The following is a 22,520-nucleotide window of genomic DNA, read 5'->3' on the forward strand; positions in this document are numbered from 1 at the left end:
GGGCATCCTTGCAAAAATGGACACGTCCTATATATGCAGGATGCCTGGCAACCTATCTCTATCCCTGACAATGCTACAATCCTGTTTCTATATTTCTATAAGTATATTACATATATTGTACAGTGATGTCCACTGTACAAGTGAGGAAACCCGACTCAGAGACACTGAGTAACTTATGCAAGGTCACAGAAATGGCCGAACTGGGAGCCGAACCCCTATCTCTGGGTTCTAAAGCCTGGAATCTTTACATCACACCATTCACTTTCCTCAACAATGAGGATGGAAAGTTTAGGTTCAAACTTCAGTTCGACCTTTAAATGTATGCCTGACTTTAGGTCTATTTCTCCTTCTGCACCTCCTGTATTTCCTTCTACGAAACCAACACGTTGGCCAAAGCTGAGCTTCTCTTCAGTTCTCTGGAATTCTGAGAACTACTCATTAGTGATTCTCAAACTGTGGTCCCTGGACCATCAGCATCATCACCTGGGAACTTGTTAAGAAAGCATATTCATTGCTACACAAAACCTACTGAAACCTGGGCATAGACCAGAGATCTGTTTTAACAAGCTCTCCAGGAGATCCTCATGCAAATTGCTAAAGCAGACCTTCAGCATTCTAAAGGAATGCTACTATTGTGATACCTTGTCTTTCTCCTCTTCCAACAACCAAGTGTATGACTCGCAATACATTTCTCCTGAAGTTTTGTGGGTTTTTTTAAAAAGATATTTTATTTGTCAGAGAGAGCAGGATCATGACCTGAACTGAAGGCAGACGCTTAACTGACTGAGCCACCCAGGCGTACCTGAAGTTTTTTTTTTTTTTTTAATGATTTTATTTATTTGAGAGAGAGAACACAAGTCAGGAAAGGAAGAGATGGAGGGGGGGAGCAGACTCCCCACTGAGCAGGGAGCCTGATGCAGAGTTCGATCCCAGAACCCTGAGATCATGACCTGAGCCGAAGGCAGATGCTTAATCGACTGAGCCATGTAGGCATCCCTCTTCTGAAGGTTTTAAGTTATCTTAAAAATTTGAAATTTACACTAAGGCATGGGATTAAAATATCTACTTTTGCTTTCAAACACCTCATTAAACTTCACCAAATGAACTAAAATTACAATGCTTGCCAATACCATTACTACCCCACCTTTGCCTTCTCTTACATGCTTTTAAGTCTAAAACACCTCTCCCTCTTCAAGGTCTTTTACTTTTAATCCCTCCATCCCTCCCTTTCCCTTTAGTCATTCAAGACTCTATCCATTTTGGCCCAAACCTAGTCAAACAATGCCCACTACTCTCTCCACTTCACACACATTCCTAATTGTCTCTGTTCCATCCACGTGTAAAATGTTTCTATGGTCCTATGGAGCCCTACTGACTCGTTTGAATGTGGCAATTACTTAAGAGATGTACCTGAAAGTGACCCTATTATAAAGTACAGTTTGCTAAAAGGCACTAATGTAAAAAAGTTGTTTCATCCAACAGAACTTTCCAGTTAAAAATTATTTTGCTCATTAAAAATTTAAGCCTATGAATCCAGGTCCCCAAAAGACCTCTTATTGGGCCATTTTATTAACTCACTTTAAAATACTATCATTTTTTTCCAAAACATTAAATTTATATATGCCATGTCCCCAAGATTTTATTGTACATTATGTATTAACCTCTGTATTAACTGCTTATATATTTAAACTTAAAAAAAAAAAAAAAAAAGTCCTGTAAAGACTAGGGACAATGCTAACATATGGCAATTGTCACAGCGCTATGCTCAAGTGTATGAAAATCTTACACTGGTGACAAAATATATAGCCATTGCCCTCACTAAAGAGTGCAGACTGAAACAGAAATAGAACAAGTTAAAGATACTGCATGATGTTATGAAGTTTTAAGACAACTAAAACTAGATGTAGGTCCAAAGTCCCACCAACGACTTGTAACTGGTATCAGAATCAGCTCCTGGAACTTCTGAAAAAAATAGTTTCCTGGGATACATTTCCCAGTTTCCAACTTCAGAATTGTTCAGGGTAGGACTAGAATTAGTCTCAGGTGTTTCTAGTGTACAACACATTGAAGAACTACTGGCCCAGAGACACATTCCCTTAAAATTAATCAGAAGCACCATAGCACAAGCCAATTTAAAAAATATGCATGAGATGAGGGAGGACCCAATTCAGTAGCTTTTCACCCAGCCACTGAAGCTGACACAAACACGTTCCTTGGACTCCACCAATAAGTAGGACGCTCATTATAGCAGTTGATCACACTGTTCTACCATCTCACTTCCCTGGTCCACAAAGTACGTTCTAAATTGATGACTTACTGACTTTTCAAACAATTAAGACTCCATGGAGCAATCACAGTGAGGTTGCATGCTGCTTCTACCAAATCCACGAAGCCCCAAATATTTGTAACCCTCACATATCTATACATTGCTGAAACCGAAGTACCAAGAAATACTTAATTATAGAAGATACACTGAGTCTCTAGTCTACATTGGGAAGGGTTGTGATTAAGACTGGTCCTGAACCACTATGGGATTGCCATCCACAATTTGAAAAACAGAGCCGTTCAACACTTCACTTATAGGTAAGAAAACTCAAATCTGTAGGTATGTCGCTTCACCATCTCAATTAAATCTTTTGTGTGACCTTTCATTTACCAAATTTCCACCATGAAATCTTAGCCCTTTATAATGTGACTCCAAACAACTTCCATCTCTAGGTTCTGCATTCTCTTATTGCAGGCTCGCTTCTACCAAAGAACCTAGGACAAGGCCACCAAAACTCTCATCTTACAAATCCCGTTGCCAAAGAAAATAATCCACACTTTCTCCTACAGAATGCAAAAATTCCAAGACAATATACATTAGGTAGATCACACATTACAATATGCAACCAATTACACAGTAATGCCCATTTCAGCCATAGGTAACCAGGAAGAAAAATAGACGGTTATAGTTAGATGACAGATAGATATACACTAGAAAGGACAGAACTCCGCACAGACATTTCTCCTCACTATAACAAATAATTTAAATTGGGCTCCTTATAGACAGGAATCACAACAAGCAGCATTATTAATTTAACAATTCCTAAAGCTAGTGATTTTAGCTAAATACTTGTATATTAGAACCTTCTAAGGCTGCTAAAAGCCAAGATTATGTCAAAATTTGCAAACAGATTTTAAGTCAGACTTGAAAGCCAAGATGAGCAACTCCTTTTTCTGGTTATTACCTCTGACCAAGGCATAAGAATTCACTTAGACAAATAGCTTTCATAACCTACCTAAAAATAGGCTAGTTCATAAATTTTCTAAACTGTTCTTCCCTGCTGTGAGCAGCCCTTGATCTCTGACTGTAAAACTTAGCAAACTTTGGCATGCTCTAATGTTAGTTTTATAAGTTACTGAAAACCTACCTCTATAAATTTAGCATCATTTCTCAAATCTGGATAGTTTTCTCATTCTGAATGCTTAAACATTTAGATCACAAATTGAAATACCAGCAGAAAAAACCCTCATCTTTAGGCAGGTTGAACAGTTACCAATTGGCAAGAAACTGACAAAATTCTAACATTCAGAGCATCAAAACACTTCAAAGCTTTATGAACTTTGAACTTAGCACACTCCTAAATTTTAGTGGTTCCAACTACAGGAAAACCAGACTCTAAGGTTTGAGATGATTTAAACTAACTCAAAATTTTTGCAATTCCTGACATCAGTACTAGATTTATAGTTTTATTATGGTTAACACAAATAGTTGTTACAGTGAGATCTATAAACATATACAGAATTATATTTAAATTCATATAGAACAATATTTACATTTTTAAGTTACACTTTTGAAATCAGAAGATGAAATACAGCTTAAGTTTACAACAAAGAAAAGAAAAATACACAAAACAAAAACAGACAAAGTTAACAGTAAAAATATAACTATCTGTTCTTGATATGTGGAAACTCTTTGTCAGAAAGCTACATCTTCTTAATCTGATTGTCCAAATCATTAAAATATGGATGATTCAGTGCCATTTTGCCAGAAATTCGTTTGGCAGGATCATAGACTAACATTTTCTGGGGTGGGGGGGAGGGATAAAAAGAAAAAAAGGTTTTTATTTAAGAAATGAACCATAAAAAAATTTCCATAAAGCATTAATTTTTCAATGAATATGCCATAAGCTAATAATTTTAATAAAAAACTAAGTTCAATACCAAACCACATAAATGCCTCATCTTCCATACTTCACCCTCTAGCTCTAAAATATTTTATTCCTTAAATTATAGATATCTCAATAACCTCTTTTTGCTACAAATTATGCTTTAAGAAACAAGCATTCAAGTGATAGCTTTAAAACTAGGACATAAATTTAAGAAAGATATCTAGTTAATTATATTTACTTTGAGAATTAAATGGCTATCTGAGTTATTTACAACATTCTTGAAATGGCGGCAATTAACTATAGTGGTTTCTAATGTAGCTTCCAGCAAGTTCCAAATAAAAACAAAACCAGAGCACATGTGTCATAAACATAGTTAAATGAGTCAGTAAATGAATTATGGTCAGACAATCTAGTATTCAAGTTTTAATTTACACATCACCAGAAAAGACTGTATAAAGTTTAATATTGATCTTAAATCTTATCATTAACATTAATCTTAAAGAAAACCAAATCAATGAGCAGACTAGATATACTTTTACTATCTAGTAACCCTTTAAGCTATTATCATATATCAAGCAGTATATTAACTGCTTGGCCCATACGACGTTACTTAATCCTCACAGCAAAAGCTAATTACTGGTCCCATTTTACAATGAGGACACTGAGGCTCAGAGGTTAAATAACTTGCCCAAGTTCTTAGAACTAAGGAGTTTAAATCTGAAACTAAGTCTGAGGATTTACAGCAGTGGTTCTCATCTGGGTGAGACTTTGCCTGTCAGGGAACATTTGACAGTGTCTGGAGACTTTGGGTTGTCACAACAGAGAGGAGTATGATTCTGGTATCTGTGGGGCAGAGGACTGGGAGGCTGTTAAATATCCTGCAATGTACAGGACAGACCCTAGTATCAAAACAAACATGATCCAGTCCAAGAGGTCAATACCAGCTAGACTAAGGAACCATGATTTACAGTATTGATTTTTGTTTCATTGACTGAAGTGAAATTCTTTGTGTTCAAGAATTACAGACATTAAAAAGACAGATTGTCAAATCAACAATACTGATATATAAAATATCTGAATGACAGATAAAGGACTTTGGATTTCACTGCAAGCAATTTGGAAATGTGAGCTGAATTTGGTGGCATAATGATTTATAAATTCTGAAAGGAGCCCAAAGACCAATTAGAAGGTTTACAGGATAATAGAGCAATATATATTTTTTTGTTCAGTAACCTACCCAAACCTTATTTTCTTCCGTAATCACATTAGCTGAGACTCATAAAAATTAGTTCTGTCTAAAAGCTTAGTATTTAAATACTGTTCTAAAACAATTTTCTTAAAGCAGGCCTACCTAGGACAATTCATTTTCCATCTTAATAGATTTTTTTGTCTTGCTTTTAAAGAAAACAACTATTATTTGGGAATGGCAATGTAGTAAAGGGGAAAGATTTTTAGGAACTACGTTAGTCTTTCTCCTAACCTTTCTGATGTACAAATGAGGCACAAAGTGAGAAATGAGAGTTCATGCAGTAAAATGCTTTAATAACTAAAAATATCAAGCAATAAGGAAAACACCTGTCTCAGATAAACTAAATAGTAAACACCGAGACAAACAAAAAGTTAGAAAGGAAGGCTACTACGGACCAGCTACATAAAAACAATAAAGGCGTATTATCCCTGGCCTCTCCTTCACAGAGCATCTGTAGCTACCTAACATTAGAAAAATCAAACAATAACTAATGCTAAAACGTCCTCTCAAAACCACTTGTTTTTGGTATCTAAAATGGAGGTAGTAATACAATATACATAGCAGGCATAACAGTTATGTGCCTAGCTCAATATATGCTGGTTTTCTATTTCCCAGGTAAAGGAAATGAATCGAATACATTCAGAATCAATACTGTTGAAGTCAGTATAAAGGGTATCCTTACCGAGAGCAGATCCAAGCCATTTTCATCCAAGTTTTTAACATGGGATGCCAGGCTTCCTGGTTTCCACTTGGGAAATGTATTCTTATAGTCCTGTAAAGATTCCACTTCTGGCCACACTTCATTATTGGGAGTGCCCAAAGCTCTAAAAGGGTATAGCAAAACAAAAAATTATTAGTTTGCCTTCGTTACTATTTTACTTAAAATTTTTTAAGCTCTTAAAACAACAAAAATACCTGAAAATTCTGAAGAGTTGATCGATTTCTGAATCCCCATGGAAAAGTGGTTTCTTGGTTGCTAATTCTGCAAATATGGTGCCTATACTCCAAATGTCAACTGGAGTTGAGTAGCGAGCTGACCCCAGCAATACTTCTGGAGATCTATACCAGAGTGTTACCACCTATTACAAAGCAAATTTTTACACTGAATAAATGCAGTGCATTAAATGACTAAATATAAACAGTTATATATTTCAGTAGGACTGACCTTCAGAAGGTTCCATGGTTGCCTCTGATAATATTGTTTGAAAGTCAATTAACTATACACAAAATAATAAATGGAAGATAAATATTCATTTGTAAGTTCTATTTACGAGGGGGTTAGAAAAAAAACCCAAACATCAGATAAAAGCACACCAGCTCTTTTCTTGCTTTTCAAATCATTAAAGTGCAAGAATTGAAACAGTCAAGACAGCATTCAGGCTAACAGTTTATTAGTGGTCTAGAGCTGATCTACTATTTTATATCTAGAATTTATCATGATGGTAAAGATATCATTTCTAACTTAATGAGGTCAGTGGCATCTGTTTAAGCCAATGGGAACCAAATAATCTTTTACTTTTTTCTAGAGCCATGGGACAAATGATGAAAAGAAGCCAATACATCTAACTAAATGAACAATATTACAGGTTCTGATCTGGAGATAGTCTTTGGGCTCAGGGATAGACAATGCCATAGAAAACTATCTTCCAGAAGTCCTTTACTACAGAAGTCAACACTCCCTTTCTTCTGGAAGTAACAAATGAAATGCCAAGTCATCTGTAGATCATGGACACAACTTGATCATATTTAGTAGTTTCTAAATATATCTGAAACAGTAACTCATAAGCAACAAAACCTGTCTTTTACCAATCTGTGTACCAGAGAGGATCCAATCAGGAGACAGAAACCACATGGTGATTTGCTTGGGGAAAGTTTACTAAGAAGGACTATTAAATAACAGAGGGTTAGAAAAACAGACTAATTAATAAGGATAATAACTCTTAGAACTGTAGCAAAGAAAACCCTTTTCTCCTGCAGTGCCTCTCTCCCTTACCTTCTACTGCCATCACACCTACTGGTAAAGAAAAAATATTTAAAGGTCCCAGTTAGATTTTCACATAGCATGCAATGAAGAGTGACTTTGGAGTTGAGAGGCAATAAATTCAAGCTGACAGGATGGAAATCCTTCTTATTGTTTCTTGACTTAACGAACAAATACAGAAAACAAACCAGCAATCACATATATTCAAAAGCACCAAAAAACACTATTCTGCATACCTCATGTGTGTATACTCTAATAGGTATTCCAAAAGCTCTAGCAAGGCCAAAATCAGCCAATTTAATTGTTCCTTTGTCATCAATCAATAGATTTTGAGGTTTTAAGTCTCTGTGCAGAACTCTTCTGGAGTGGCAAAACACAATCCCTTGTAGGATTTGGTACAAATAACTCTGGAAGAAGGAAATAAGTTAGAAACTTAACTGTCCCACATAATGATTTTCTAAATAGTCTTGGTGGGTTTGTTTCAAAGATATAAGAAGTTATAATGCAAGGAAATAATTTAACCACCACAAAAGCTTTCAGGCATTTGAGACCAACAAGCAGCATTTGGGGGTGGGAAGTCCATTGATATACAGTATCACGTTTGTATACCTGAGATATTTCCTTATGGACCCATCCATATCCATATGAACTCATTTAGTCTTTTACTATTTTTTGTCCCCAATTCTTAAGTCATAAGCACTGCTCAGTTTATTTTAAAGATTTTATTCATTTATTTGAGAGAGAAAGCGAGAGACAGAGCACAAGTAGAGGGGGAGGGACAGATGGAGAGGGAGAAGCAGACTCCCCACCGAGCAGGGAACTGGACATGGGGCTCAATCCCAGGACCCTGAGATCATGACCTGAGCCAAAGGCAGACGATTAACTGACTGAGCCACCCAGGTGTCCCGCAGACAGTTTTTTTAAAACTTTTGTCTATATACTTACAGCAACTTTTTTTATTTTGAGTAAGGTTGGACCATTTCTATTTCTTATCATTACATATTAATTTCTTCTTTGGAAACATTGGCCACAGATTCCAAAAGAAATGACAAACAGGATATTATGATTATATATTCAAATAAAGATAATTATCATAACATGCTATTTATTAGTTCAGAGAAAAATATTATATAAGACAGGTATTGCCAAGACAATGTAATTGTTATTTGAAGCTACATGGGTATGAAAGAAATATAAAGTATACACAGTAACAACATTGACTTATAAGGTTCAAAAGTATAAAATACATAAAATAACTGTTAGAACAACAACAACAAAAAAGACTATGTATTGACTGGGGCATCTGGCTGGCCCAGTCAGAAGAGGGTATGACTCTTGATTTAGGTTTGTGAGTTTGAGCCCCCATTGGGTGTAGAGATTACTTAAATAATATTTTTTAAAAAGAATTATGTATAGGCTGTTTATAAATGGCTAAAAATGAAAAATTGTTAAATGAGATACAAAATGATAATATGCTTTTTTCACGCAATGGACTGATAAAATATTTACAAGATTGATAGAAGTAAGTACTAAAAAAAATAACTCACACACCACAATGAATAAACTGCTGTTTGGAGGGCAACTGGCATTATCAAGATTTTAAATGTAAATAAACATCTTCAACCCATTGATTCAAGTTATAAGAATTTATTCTAGTGGCACCTGGGTGGCTCAGTCAGTTAAGCATCCAGCTCTCGGTTGCAGCTCAGGTCAAGATCTCAGGGTCGTGAGACTGAGCCCCCAAGTCCGGCTCTCCTTGTCCCTTTCCCTCTGCTCCTCCCCACCACTCTCGAGCACTTGCTGGTACTCTCTCTCTCTCAAATAAATAAAATCTAAAAAAAAAAAAAAAAACTTATTCTATAAAGTTGCAAACGATGACAAATAAACATAAGGATTCACTGGGGCATGGTTCATGAGAGCACAAATCACCGAGCTGGAAAACAACTTCAATGTCTATCAGTATGGAATTTGTTTAAATAATTAGATCAGGGGTGCCTGGTGACTCAGTTGGTTAAGCATCTACCTTCGGCTCAGGGGTCAGTCATGATCTCAGGTCCTGGGATCAAGCCCTGCCTTGGGGTCCCTGCTTGGCAGGGAGTCTGCTTCTCCCTCTCCCTCTGCCCTTTCTCATGCTCACTTTCAAATAAAATCTTTAAAAATAAATAAATAAATAAATAAATAATTAGATCGAACATTTAGATAGATGGGCAAACTTATATGTTGAATGTCTCAGAAGAAGGGTTTTACAGTTCTGTAAAACAGCGTATGTGTATACACAAAGTTGACATACAAGCATCTGTAAGACTACTAAATAACAATGATTACCTACCCCTGAGGAATGGTTTGCTATTGGTAGAGTTAAAGGAAAGACACATCTACTTTATAGGCTTCAATGCTTTTAAAAAAATTATACATTTGTAATTTAACTGAAATATGTCAACAATAAATTAACCAAAACATTCAAAACCAGAATAAAATAAAACCACTTGCCATCATTAACCTACCAAGCTTTTGTTACGTTGTTTTACACATATATGACTACCAAATAAAGACCAAAATATCCTAGTTTCCAACAATGGAATACGTACTTAATGGTTTTATGTTATCCCAGGCACTACTTTTCACTTTTTAACTAGAAGCACTATATAAAAGGGGTAACTTTAATCTATAGACTGTGGAAGAAAAATATTCTTTTCTTCCTCGTTCTACTGACATTTTTTCTAAGGCTATTCTCCTAAAATACAGAACTTCTATAGAGTAGACCTTTTACACTCAGTGGATAAATAGTAATAAAGTTAAGTAAGGTAAATACTAATAAATTTAGTAAGTGGATAAATACTAATAAAATTAAATAAGCTTCTTACCTTAACAAGTGAAGAATCCATGAACTGACCAGGAGGGATGGAATCTAAGTATTTCTTGAGATCCATGGAAAGGAATTCAAAGATGAGATATAACCTGGAATCTTGCATAAGCACATCTTGAAGACTAGAGAATAAAATAATTATGTGAAAAAAAAATCTACCAAACACTTTTGACTTATCACAAAATAAAACTTCCGTAAATTTAACAATGCCTATCACAAGAAGTGGGACTATAAGAAATTTTCTATAACAAAAAATACATACTGCTTTGGGAAAGAAAAGATGGTAGTTTCCCTCGTTGTGAAAAACCTGAGTACTAGAACTTGAGAAAGAACACTCAGGGCAGCAAATGAAAATTAAGTCATATTATGCTGAAGGTACTATCAAACCACTTACACTTTAAAAGAACATTTCTTAAGAAAAAAAAAACAAAACAAAAAAACAAACCCAACAACTTTAGAACATTTCTAGGTTGGCTACTTGTTGCTCAGAGCTTGTCTTTTCAGTGAAGTAAATTATAGAAATAAATTTTTAAAATTTACTAAGAACCTTAACAGTTGCTCACTATTTCCAGCCCCAGAAAAATGCAATTAAATCCTAACTTGGACTATTAGGAAACAAACCCCCCAAACACCAGTCCAAATACTTAGAGAAAGTAAGAAAAAGTTTTTTTCTTTTTCATCTGACCTAGTTACCTGCCTTAAGACTCTGATTAAGGGGTCTTCAAGGACCAGAGCTCAGATCGGTATAGGTGATAAAGGTCTGTAAAACAGGATTTCCTTTTCTCCCTTGGCCAGTTCACCTTGATTTTCCAGCCCCCAACACTAATCTCTTATTACCAAGCTCCTCTAACTCTGCTCCTGCTTTAAGCCTATTCTTCCTATGCCTGGCATTCCCATTTAACAAAAATAGTAGCGTTCTATTCCGATCAGCAAAGTTAGACCAGATATTAAGCAAATGTAAAAATTTCCACATTGAAATTCACATTTGAAATAGTATGCGGAAAATGGTTTAAATTCGGATATACCATACCTGACTATATTTGGATGACGAAGTTCTTTTAATAGAGAAATTTCCCGAATTGCAGTACTAGGAACCCCTTCCTCTTCACTTTCTAGTCTGATTTTCTTCATGGCTACCACTTGACCTGTAGTTTTGTGTCTACCCTTATACACAACTCCATAGGTACCTGAAATAGACAAAGTAAATGTCTACTATTTGACACCCTCCACAAACTAAGATTTTAAAAAATGACTGAATCCCATAAAGTGTCACATGATAGAAATGTCTACTGTGACCAGATAGAAAGTGTCTTACTCATAATTATATCCTCATCACTTCCAAAAAGAAATTGAGTTAACTACAACCTATCATGTGTATAGTTTAGAAATAAAATTCATGTAGTTGTCACAATTTTCCCATACATTTAAATTACCAGTAATTTCCCAGCACATTTTAGAGAAGAAAATGGATCCTTTGCCGACTGGAATTTATCTCCTTTCAAATATCCCACCCAAAGATAAAGCAGGTATAAAATACAGGGTGAAGAAGATTTGGGCTGAGGAATTATCAACAGGAGTCACTGTGACACTTTCAGAAAACTGTACAAAGTGCTTTACGCATTTCAAATAGTCAATAATCCTCATTTAGAAAAAAATGGGGCTAAAATATTATACTAAATATTTATGAAATCTATTAGAGTTCAAAATATCTATTATATAGTATGAAAGCTTCACACCCATTCGGAAGTTAACAAGAACACGGATTCTGATATATAAGCCTCAGATAATGAGCAACAATGTCAATATAAGAGATGTTGGGCAGGAGGAGGGTGGATACAGAGAACAGAAGCAGCAATATGAAGGGAGATGAACTAGTTAGTTTAAAAAGTTCATATACAATGGGATGCCTGGGTGGCTCAGTCGATTAAGATTTGCCTTCAGCTGAGGTCATGATCCAAGGACCCTGGGATCAAGTCCAGCATCAGGCTCCTTGCTCAGCGGGGAGCCTGCTTTTCCTTCTGCCTGCGACTCCCTCTGCTTGTATGCTCGCTTGTGCCCCACCCTCTCTGACAAATAAATAAATAAATCTTAAATTAAAAAAAATAATTCATATACAGAATACATTTAGTCCCCACATAAGTGCTTTTTATTTTTTTATTTTTTCCAAAGATTTTATTTATTTATTAAAAGATTTTATTTATTTATTTGACAGAGAGACAGCCAGTGAGAGGGAACACAAGTAGGGGGAGTGGGAGAGGAAGCAGCAGGCTCCCAGTGGAGCACGGAGCCTGATGCGGGGCTCAATCCCAGGACTCTGGGATCACAACCTGAGCCCAAGGCAGATGCTTAACCACCGAGCCACCCAGGCACCCCCATTAGTGCTTTTTAAACTGTGGTTGGAGGGGTGCCTAGCAGGCTCAGTAGGCAGAGCATGACCTTGATCTCAGGGTCATGAGGTTAAACCCCATGTTGGGTGTGGAGCTTACTTAAAAAATAAATAAAATCATGAACGAATATATAAAATTTTTAAACTCAGGTTGGAAAATATAGGGAGATCTTAAACTTCTTGACTCTACATAAAATTTTGAATAACCTATTTTTCTGTAACAATGGTATAACTTCAAAAGTGATTAGAGTGTATTTTTCTAAGGAGATCTATTCTATAGCTTTTATCAGTTTCTCCAAAGGTAGCAATATTTCAAAAAAAGGCTAAGAACTACTATCAAATTATCTCCTGGCTTATTAGAATATTAAGGATGGTTTGCTGATGTTACATAAACTTTGTTCTAATTTTGTTTTAAACAGAGAAATTCTATACAATTGTCTGTCTTCCTAAATACTAGTATCATTTTAAAGACATAATTGACCTAAGAGCCATTTTACATTATTTGGATTAAATTTGGGTTAAGTATGACTTTTGGCTAACCAAAGTTATTCCAGATTTAAAAAAACCCTGATTTCATTGATCTTCGCAACCATCCTTAAAAATAACCTTCTGTTCAATTAAAGTCTGTCCATTTTTTGGATATAAATTATACTTACATCAAAAAACACAAAAGTAGGTAAGTCAGCAACACAATTATCTGGCACGCTGTTAAAGCAAACTCAAGAAGATTCGCCAATTGCACAAGGTGGTCTAATAAGCAGTTAATGGTAAATTCAGAACTAATTTTTCCCCCTACTATTCCTCTTTCCTTCAAGTGTACAATTTCGTCTGGGCCTAAAATTTACTCATAACAATTAACTAACTTATAACTAACACTTAGTATTTTTTCAATTTTAAGCATCTCAAGTGCTCTATGTCTCTCTTCTGACTGAACCATTACCACTCTTGTAACTACCAGTACTGAGCTCTAGTTAAAGAAAGCAGAATGATTCTACCGGTTAAGCACCCAAAAATTATTTATGAAATGCACAGTATATACTCTGAAATGAACTACACATTTTTTTTTAAAGATTTTATTTATTTATTTGACAGAGAGAGCAAAAGCAGGGGGAGCAGCAAGCAGAATGAGAGGGAGAAGCAGGCTCCCCACTGAGCAGGGAGCCAGATGCGGGACTTGATCCCAGCATCCTGGGATCATGACCTGAGCTAAAGGTAGATGCTTACCCAACTGAGCCACCCAAGCGCCCTGAACTACACATTACTAAGATTAAAAAAAAAAAAAAAAAAGTTAGTTATGGTCAGGTTCTGGAGACCCTAAATGGTAAGAACAAAAACTTTAAATGTTTATTGAGTGAATAAAGGCCAAGTTAGGTCCACATCACGGATATAGCTACTTTCCATGATCTAAAAAGACATTTTCTTATGACAGAATGTGACAACACTCATACCTTTGTAATTCAGAAGAAACCAGAGAACACCTATGTAATAACTGAAAAAGAAAAGTCTAGATGTATTTAAGAAATGAATCAGGTTGTCAAAAAACTCAAGTGTCAAGGTGGAAAAGTCAGGACTACCTTCAATTAGAAAAGGTTAAGGAGACATTAGTCACCAAATGAAACGCATGACATTGGCTAGTTCTTCAGAAGATACATGCAGAAGTATTTACAAGTAAAGCACATCTCTACAATTTACTTCACATGAGTCAAAAGAAAAACAAAATGCTAAAAACACACACAGATAATAAAGTAAATGTGACAAAATTAACATCTTGGTAAAAAGTTCATTGAATTTTTCAACTTCTCTATGTTTGGAAATAAAATAAAGTTGAGGGAAAGATACTTAACTTTTCAAATCGGTACTTTAATGCTAGAATTTGACCAGGTGTCTGGCAAACCAAAAGAAAATACTGTGTGAAAGGTATCATCTAGGCCTTAAATTATTCATACAATTTATTTATTTATTTATTTTAAGATTTTATTTATTTATTTGACAGAGATAAAGACAGCCAGCGAGAGAGGGAACACAAGCAGGGGGAGTGGGAGAGGAAGAAGCAGGCTCATAGTGGAGGAGCCTGACGTGGGGCTCGATCCCGTAACGCCGGGATCACACCCTGAGCCGAAGGTAGACGCTTAACCACTGTGCCACCCAGGCGCCCCTTACAATTTATTTTTTCAAACACAATATCCACCACAAAATCCAAAACAGCCAGGCACTAGAGTAGTCAAGACAATACAAGCCAGACAAAGAAACAGAGGAGAGCACACAAAGGAAAATAATGTTATTATCAATCTCCAATTGTGCTAGACACTACTGCCAAGCACTGTTCAGTTATGAACAAGACAAAATCCCAAACTTCATAAACCTTACAGTGTAGTAAGGAAAAAGGGTATTAAGGATAACAAAAAGGGAACTACAAAATGCACTTGGACTACAACGAGATGAAAGTGAAGGCAGCAGAGTGGCTTCCAAGGTGAAAGAACAGCCATTGCCAAAAGCCCAGCGGTCAACAAATACGGAATATGAGAGGATATCATGTAGTAGAATGGAGTCTTTTAACTCCAGGAAATAAGACTACAATTGAAATTATACTCTTCACTGCTTCTATTTCAAATTAGAGTACCTTTCTCAAGAGTCGAATCTGTAGTCTCCTGCATGTTAGGAGTTCCAGAGTTTTAAAGAAAAACACATTCACACTTAAAGAATAACTTTTTGGGATGCCTGCGTGGCTCAGTGGTTAGGCGTCTGCCTTCAGCTTGGGTCATGATCCCAGGGTCCTGGGATTGAATCCCCCATGGCGCTCCTTGCTCAGCTGGGAACCTGCTTCTCCCTCTGCCTGCAGCTCCTCCTCCCCCTGCCTGTATGCAGGCGCGCACTCTCTCTCTCTCTCTGACAAATAAATAAAATCTTTAAAAAAGAAAACAATAAAAACTTTTTGCTCCAAACTAAAAATCAGCACTCATTTAATTCTCTGGGGATTAATAAAAATTCAAAGCAGAAGACAGTAGTTATGTTAATCAAACTTATTTTCAACTCAGAAACAAAATTAGCTTAGTTGAGCAGGCATAATGAAGTATTTAAGTGACTTTTTTTAAAAAAATATATGTATTTGTATATATATAATATTTGTAAGTTAAGAAAAAGAATAGGGGCGCCTGGGTGGCTCAGTCGGTTAAATATCTACCTTCGGCTCTGGTCATGATCCCAGGGTCCCAGGATTAAGCCCCTCACTGGGCTCCCTGCTGAGCAGGGAGTCTGTTTCTCCCTCTCCCTCTGCTGCTCCCCCTACTCATGCTGGCTCTCTGTCTCTCCCTCCCTCTCAAAAATAAATAAATAAAATAAAATAAAAATAAAAAGAATAGATCTCAAACCCAGTCACCACCTAAACTTATCATTACTATCTTACTAAATTCTTTCTAGTACTCCGCCCTCCGATTTTTAGTAGTATTCTTTATACAAGTATGGTGTGGGTACACGCTAAAAATATAATTGTTGGAAATGTCCCTCAAACAGAACCTACATAAATTGGACTCTAATAGCAAATTACATTGTACAAGTTGTACCATTTGTTCCTAGAGTGTAGAATGTTAATACCAACTCTTATATAGAAACTTAGATATTCTGTTGGGGAAAAAAAAAGGCAAAGGGATATTTTTACCCTTCCTCTTATGCCATATAAACATTCTTTAAAAACTTTAAGTACTACAGAAAGGAAATGAATAATTATATACAAGAGTTACTGGTTTTAGATTTGCTTAAACATGTACACATGATGGGTCATTTAAATCCAGGGAAACTAAATAAAAAATTTATATAAATTGGTTTAATAGTCTATTGTAGTAGTTTACAAAGTTTAGGTAAAAATACTGATCTTAAAAAAATTGTATGAAACTAAAAGTACACTATTAAACTTAACATAATTCTACTGCCCTAACCTCTCCCCACCAACACACAAACAAGATATCAACAGTCTTCTCAAAATACAAATATTGCTTTAAATGCTTAGTATTTTAAAAATGTAAGATTATTTAGGGGGATGGGTGGGTTGGCAGGGAATCATATCAGAATAATTTCAATTTTCTTAAAATCTGAACATTTTTATGTTTAAGCTACCATGTAAAGAACATATAATTAATGCACATTAGCACAGTATACCTTTAAGATTGGGTTTTAGTAAATATTTACATGTTTTCATGTCCTAGATTTATAGCATTTCAAAATCATTTTTTAAAAAACCTTTTTTAATTATTAAAACAACTCACCTTCTCCAATTTTCTCTATTTTGGTATAATCTTCCATAGTTAATCAGCAGATTTGGTAGATCCTAAAATGAGAGGAAAAGCTGATTTGATCTCATGCCACTAACTCAAAAGGTGGTTTTAAGTTTTTAATGAGATAGAATATGTAAAGCATTTTCCAGTGTCTAGTGCAGTAGTAATTTTCCATAAATATTAGTTATGTTAAAACAACATTTACAAAGGAAAGGACTTCTGCAATAAGATTTTTCCACCTTTCTTAGCTCTTAAAATATTTGATTTACATATCTTAACAGCGTAATATTTAGCATCTTCCAAACTGACCCTCAAATTCAGCTATCCATCCCTCCCAAACAAAAAGCAGAAGTATCTTTTCTTTATGTAACACTTCTAAGGAGCACCAATGTGTGTCAGTTATACCCAAACATTTCCAAAAATAATGTTATTTGACTGAATTTGTACTTTTTTTAAGAAAATTCAGAAGGAAAAAATTTTAAAGACACAAATAGAGAGCTAATGTGACCACACTGCTCACCCATTAGCAAGATCGCTCAAATGTCAGTCGAAATGCTGACAAGGAGACATTCAAGACTTCCTCAGATGAGAAGTTTGCCAATGAAACATACCTTCAGAAGCCCAAAGCATCATACCTTGATTTTCTAACACACTCCTCACTGATAAGATCATATATAAAGGTCACTCTGAGTAATTGACACTTCAGTTCTATTTCTCACATTCATCTTCAATATCATTCCAGAAGTAGAGACAAATCTTTTCAAATGAACAAAACTGCACTACACTGGCTATGAGTGCCAATTTTTAATATTTTTAATTTTAACTTTACAAAACGGCAATAATTAGGACAATCACCTTTTCTACAATATCCAGATTTAATATGCTTAAAGAACAATAAAATTGTTGGGCTCACTTTGAACAATAACTTAATTTCAAAACTAGGTCTCATTAACTTCTCTCCATTTTCCTATTCTAACAATTTAAAATAAAAGATGCAGCTTTAAAATGCCTTTTGAATGCCTTCTGGGTCTCTGTACTACTAGCAACAGGAAGTAAAACACCAATAGTTTCATCTCCTATCCAGAGACCTCCAGGTCTTTAAAAGAAGCAAGACGTGCACATTGGTAACCCTAATATTAAACAAAAATTGAGGGATACTAAAACACGAATATACGTATCTCTCGGCAATTCTTAGCTTTCCACTTTGGGCCAACTGCATAGTATAGAACAGCCACGAAGCATAAAATAAAAACGAAAAAATTCAAATTCCCTCTGGTTCTATCGTTGGCCAAGTGTTCTTAAAAGCTCTGGGAGCACAAGGGTCTTGGGCACGGAGGGAAACCCGAGAAGGCCCACAAGTTAGTTCATCCGATCGGTTTCCGGGACGGACTGGCTTTGGGAACCGGCGTGGGTACCTGGCCCAGGTGCGGTCTGGCTTTCCACCCCGGAGGCTAGAGCAGAGCGCACGCGGGACAGGCCGGAGCCGCAAGGCCTAGGACGAAACCTGGCAAACCGCGTCGTCGAACCAATGCCAAGGGTTGGCTTCAACTAGGACCCGAAAAATCTCCTCAGCCAGGTCGACTGCCTCTTCGCGAGAACTGCCGACCGCGACCCCAGACTGCACCTCTGACGCCACGGCAGCCCCCGCCCTCCCCACAGTATGCCCGCCGGGTCTGGGCTCCCGCGAGCCTTCCCGGAAAGCCGGACCCCGGCGTCGCTCACACGCCCAGGCCCCGGGGCCCAGGTGAAGGCGCGGCCTAGCCTCCAGAGGCCCGGCCTGAGCCCGCACAGACCCCTGCTGTCCAGCCCCGCCACCTAATACCACCCGGTGCCTCAATACTCTTTCTCCGGGGCCTCCGAGCCGGCCCCCGCCGAGCAGACGCCCCGCAGGCATGACCCTGACCTCAGCAATTCTACCCGGCTTATTATCCCGCGACGAAAGCGGCGGCGGCTACCACGTCGGCGTCGCTCTTGCCTCAACTTCCAAGAGCCAGCTTTGAAGCTAAGTGCGAGCTGTTTCAAACTCACCGCGCTAAAGGGTCCGGGACCCACCAATCAGATAGTCCGTAGACTTTCAAAGGAGCCAATCGGAGCCCAGGGACGCTTGGGGCTGGGCTTTCCGGTGGCTAAAGCGCGAAAGAGAGTGGAAACGGCGGCTGGAGAAAAAGCAGGAGGGCGGGCGCTAACTGAGTCTGAGCGCAGGCGCTTTCTTTCATCGCAGGAGAGCGTCGTCCTACTGTTTCTGGTCGTCGGAAATCTACTGTTTCCTCTGGGTCGGGCTTTTCCCCTTCCAGTATAGGCACAATTAAAATTTACTGCACTCAAATATCTCATCACAACAGTGATACTATATTTACATTCAGATCCCATTACTTTCACTTCTAATACTTAAAGCTACTGTATATTTATGTTTTTCTAAGTGGGTGATTTTCTGGCTGGGCCAAAGAAGAACATTTCACACACATACATATATACTTTGTTTTTACCTTAATTTAAAAATTGTTAATGTTTTATTTGTTTAAAATTCTATTTATTTAAAAGTTAAAAACAAAATTTTGAACTTTTATATTTTAAAATACGTTCACATCAGAATGTTAGTTGTTTTTTAAATCACAAAATTTCACAATTCCGTGAGAGGAATTATACTTTAAATAATCCAGTATCAAAAACTCTCTTTCTCATTTCCTCCACCCTAACCTTAAGAGAGATGTCTGTGCTTGAATATCATTCTTTAAGTCTTTAAGAAAATAAGAGTAAAATAGAAGTGGTGATAAGAAGAATCCCCTAATAAGGGCTTCTCTTTGCACTACCCTTACTGGATGTAGGACGAAGACTGATTACCATGAACTCTACGAAACACATACTAGAAGACCCAGAGGGTGCTCGCTTGGGCAGCACAGTTGGTAAAATTGGAATGAGACAGAGAAATTAGCCTGGTCCCTGTGCAAGGATGACACAAATTGGTGAAGCATTCTGTATTAAAAAAAAAAAAAAGAGACCCAGATTAGGATAAAGAATGGAGCCAGTATATCACATGCATTTAAGTGTTTAGTACTTTTCACACGGTGAGCAATATATGTCATCTGGCACTATTTGTGGTATGAACGAATTGCCTTAAGAATTTTATGCTCCCAGGTGACAGTGAACATTTGGGATTCACACTGAAGGTATGGGGTTCTGAAACCTCTGCTTGAACCTAAGAACTTTCAAAACTTACTTTTAAAATCCCAAGTTCACATTTTAAATGAAAACTGACTACTCCAGAGAAGTGCTCTAGGGAAGAAGACTGTTCTCTGCCAGTTCAGGATACTGATTTTAATGAGTGCATATATAGATTTCTCTCTGGGAGGCCTCAGCAAGGCATTCATTTTATAGCATCTAAAAACAGCCAGTAATTCATTATATCCATTTTACATTCAACACAAAGAAGAACCACAAGCTTCCACAGCTGTGATGCTAGATTATTTCAATTTAACTCAATTATGTTTGTTTTTAAACTTTCAGGGGTTATTGTAAATTTGTGCTATCATCTTCGCAAATACAGTTTATTAATTCTTTGGGCCAACTTTAATTTTGTGTCTCTAAAGTAGTTTAGAGACACAAAATTAATCAGATACAATTCCTGCTGTAGGTGTTGGGGGTGGGAGAACACATGATTACTTAGAATTTTATTCTGGCATTTACGTTGTAACTTATGCTATAAAGTGAAATGAGAACATAAAGGGGCAAATTACTAATTCGAACAGACATTGGAGAAAGAATTGTGGGGTGGGGCTTCCAAACAGGAAATTCCATGAGGTAAGCTCTTAAAGTCTGCCCAAGGCATTCAGGGTGCCGCCATTGTGGGGTGTAGGGCGTCCCCGGCTGTTGTCCTAAGGGTTTGCACAGGAGAGGTGCAGAACTATTTTAGAACTATTCTCTAAGTGCTATGAAAAAAACAACAGAAGAGCAGAGGATGGAAAGGCATGTGCTACAAAAAATGTCATATTTATATTTTGGTTTACTCCATTTAGAAAAAAAAAGATCAGTTAGCGCTGCATACAAGCTTGTTTTGTTTTGTTTTTAGAAACAAACATTGCTGTGGACTGGATTAGGTCTCCCTCCACCCCAAATTCCTATATGGAAGCCCCAACCCTCACAGTGATAGTATTTAGAGATGGGGCCTTTGGGAGGTAATTTGGTTTAAATGTGATCATGAGGGTGAAGCCCCCACTATGGGATTAGTTCTCTTATTAGAAACCAGAGAATGGGGTCACTCTCTCCTCCTTGTGAGGACACAGCAGGAAGGCGCCATCTATAAATCCTGAAGTCTCACCAGAACCCACCATGTGGGCACCTTGGTCTCAGACTTCCAGCCTCCAGAACTGTGAGGAAATACATTTCTGATGTATAAGCCACCAGTTTACGATATTTTGTTATGACAGCAAGCTGACTGAAACGAGTATTTTTTCTGATAAAAAGATTAAGAAACATTTGCTTGTAAATACCTAAAATAGCCTGGAGGGAGATGCAACAAATTTTATCCAGTAGCAAAAAGAGGCTTTGGCTTCTTTCATCCATCCATCCATCCACCCATTTTTAGGCTAGGTAGTATAGTCACACGGTTCAAACTTCAAAAGCTACAACAGTCTCCCTCCCTACCTCTGTGCCCCAGGCACTCCTCCTCCAGGCACATTGTTATTTGCTGAAAAACTTACTCAAAAGGAGAAGACTGATCTCCCTTTACAAAATTCAGAAAGTAAAGTGGTTGAAAAAAGCAAGACATGAGTTTCCAGATCTTTCCATCACAGCTGAAAACATGGAACTATCACGGCCGTTCCTGAGGTAGGCATTTTTTAAATTATAAAAGTAATGTGGTTTTTTGTAAAATGTTCAAACAATTCTCTAATAAAAGTTTGTCATATATAACCTCCATGCTCCCACCCTCATTCCTCCAACTAAAGAGACAGAAAGAGAAATCACGGATAAGCTTTTGGCATCCATACTTCAAATCCACATGTGTCAACTTATCTCAATCTTTCACTGGAAATTCAGGAACCGGGCATGGGGTAGGAAGGAGAAATTCGTTCATCAACCAATGAGGATCAAAGACAACAAGTGAATAGATACGCGTCTTCCCAGACAGGTGGGGAACAAATGCTTACAGTGCAAGAAGTAAAGCCCGCTCTGTGCAGAACATGGTGGTTACTACGAGTAGCTGTGAGTGTGGTGGAGGGCAGAGGGGTCAGGCAAGGCTTCACAGCAGAAGTAGGTTCTAAACTGAGTCTTGAGGAATGAAGAGTTTGCCAAGCAGCCACATGCATGAAGGGAGATTTCTGGTCCATTGAGAAGAAATAATAAGGCATATTTGATGGACTGAAATGAATTTAGTATTCCTGGCACATAAATGGAGTTAGGGGGCTAGAGAAAGGATGAGAGAAATGATACTATGGAATTAGGCAATATCCATACCTGGGAGGGACTTTCAGCATCCTACTAAAGGATTTGGATGGAGGATGGAATTGGGAAAAAAAAATGTGAGTAGGGGGTAACATAGTCAGATGTGGGATTAGGAGGGAAAAGTCACTGAAGAGGAGATCTGAGGAGGGACAATAAAGTAGCATCAGAGCCAGGAGA

At 37.2% G+C, this 22,520-nt stretch overlaps 1 protein-coding gene and 1 non-coding gene across 6 annotated transcripts; one reads left to right on the plus strand and one right to left on the minus strand.

Moving 5' to 3' along the window:
• Positions 1–3,719: 3,719 nt before the first annotated feature.
• Positions 3,720–19,049, minus strand: CDK1 (cyclin dependent kinase 1). 5 transcript variants are annotated; one of them, XM_008695920.2, is made up of 8 exons: positions 18,933–19,049; positions 16,896–16,957; positions 11,281–11,437; positions 10,249–10,372; positions 7,621–7,791; positions 6,319–6,482; positions 6,086–6,227; positions 3,720–4,068 (listed from the first exon to the last, which is right to left on the minus strand). In XM_008695920.2, exons 2-8 carry the CDS (start codon positions 16,930–16,932, stop codon positions 3,970–3,972), a joined length of 894 nt encoding a protein of 297 aa, XP_008694142.1. In that variant the 5' UTR covers positions 16,933–16,957; positions 18,933–19,049; the 3' UTR covers positions 3,720–3,969. The 5 variants fall into 5 exon arrangements, with proteins under 5 accessions (XP_008694142.1, XP_040480667.1, XP_040480668.1 ...); XM_040624733.1 differs by lacking the exon at positions 18,933–19,049 and adding an exon at positions 18,808–18,928; XM_040624734.1 differs by lacking the exon at positions 18,933–19,049 and adding an exon at positions 18,822–18,886.
• Positions 19,050–19,783: 734 nt separating this feature from the next.
• LOC121101374 lies at positions 19,784–19,887 on the plus strand. The gene has a single exon (XR_005833367.1). It is a non-coding gene; the product is annotated as a U6 spliceosomal RNA (small nuclear RNA).
• The last annotated feature ends 2,633 nt before the right edge of the window (positions 19,888–22,520 follow it).

Source organism: Ursus maritimus, unplaced genomic scaffold (assembly GCF_017311325.1).
Source record: "Ursus maritimus isolate PB19 unplaced genomic scaffold, ASM1731132v1 scaffold_7, whole genome shotgun sequence".
NCBI classification, from domain to species: Eukaryota; Metazoa; Chordata; class Mammalia; order Carnivora; family Ursidae; genus Ursus; species Ursus maritimus.

Coding starts and splice junctions, on each gene's coding strand:
- CDK1 (XM_008695920.2), bottom strand. CDS start 16,932: ATGGAAGATTATACCAAAATAGAGAAAATTGGAGAAG. Junction 10,373..11,280: donor CGTCATCCAAATATAGTCAG/GTATGGTATATC, acceptor TTTATTCTCTAG/TCTTCAAGATGTGCTTATGC. Junction 6,483..7,620: donor TTAGAGTATACACACATGAG/GTATGCAGAATA, acceptor GCTTTGTAATAG/GTGGTAACACTCTGGTATAG.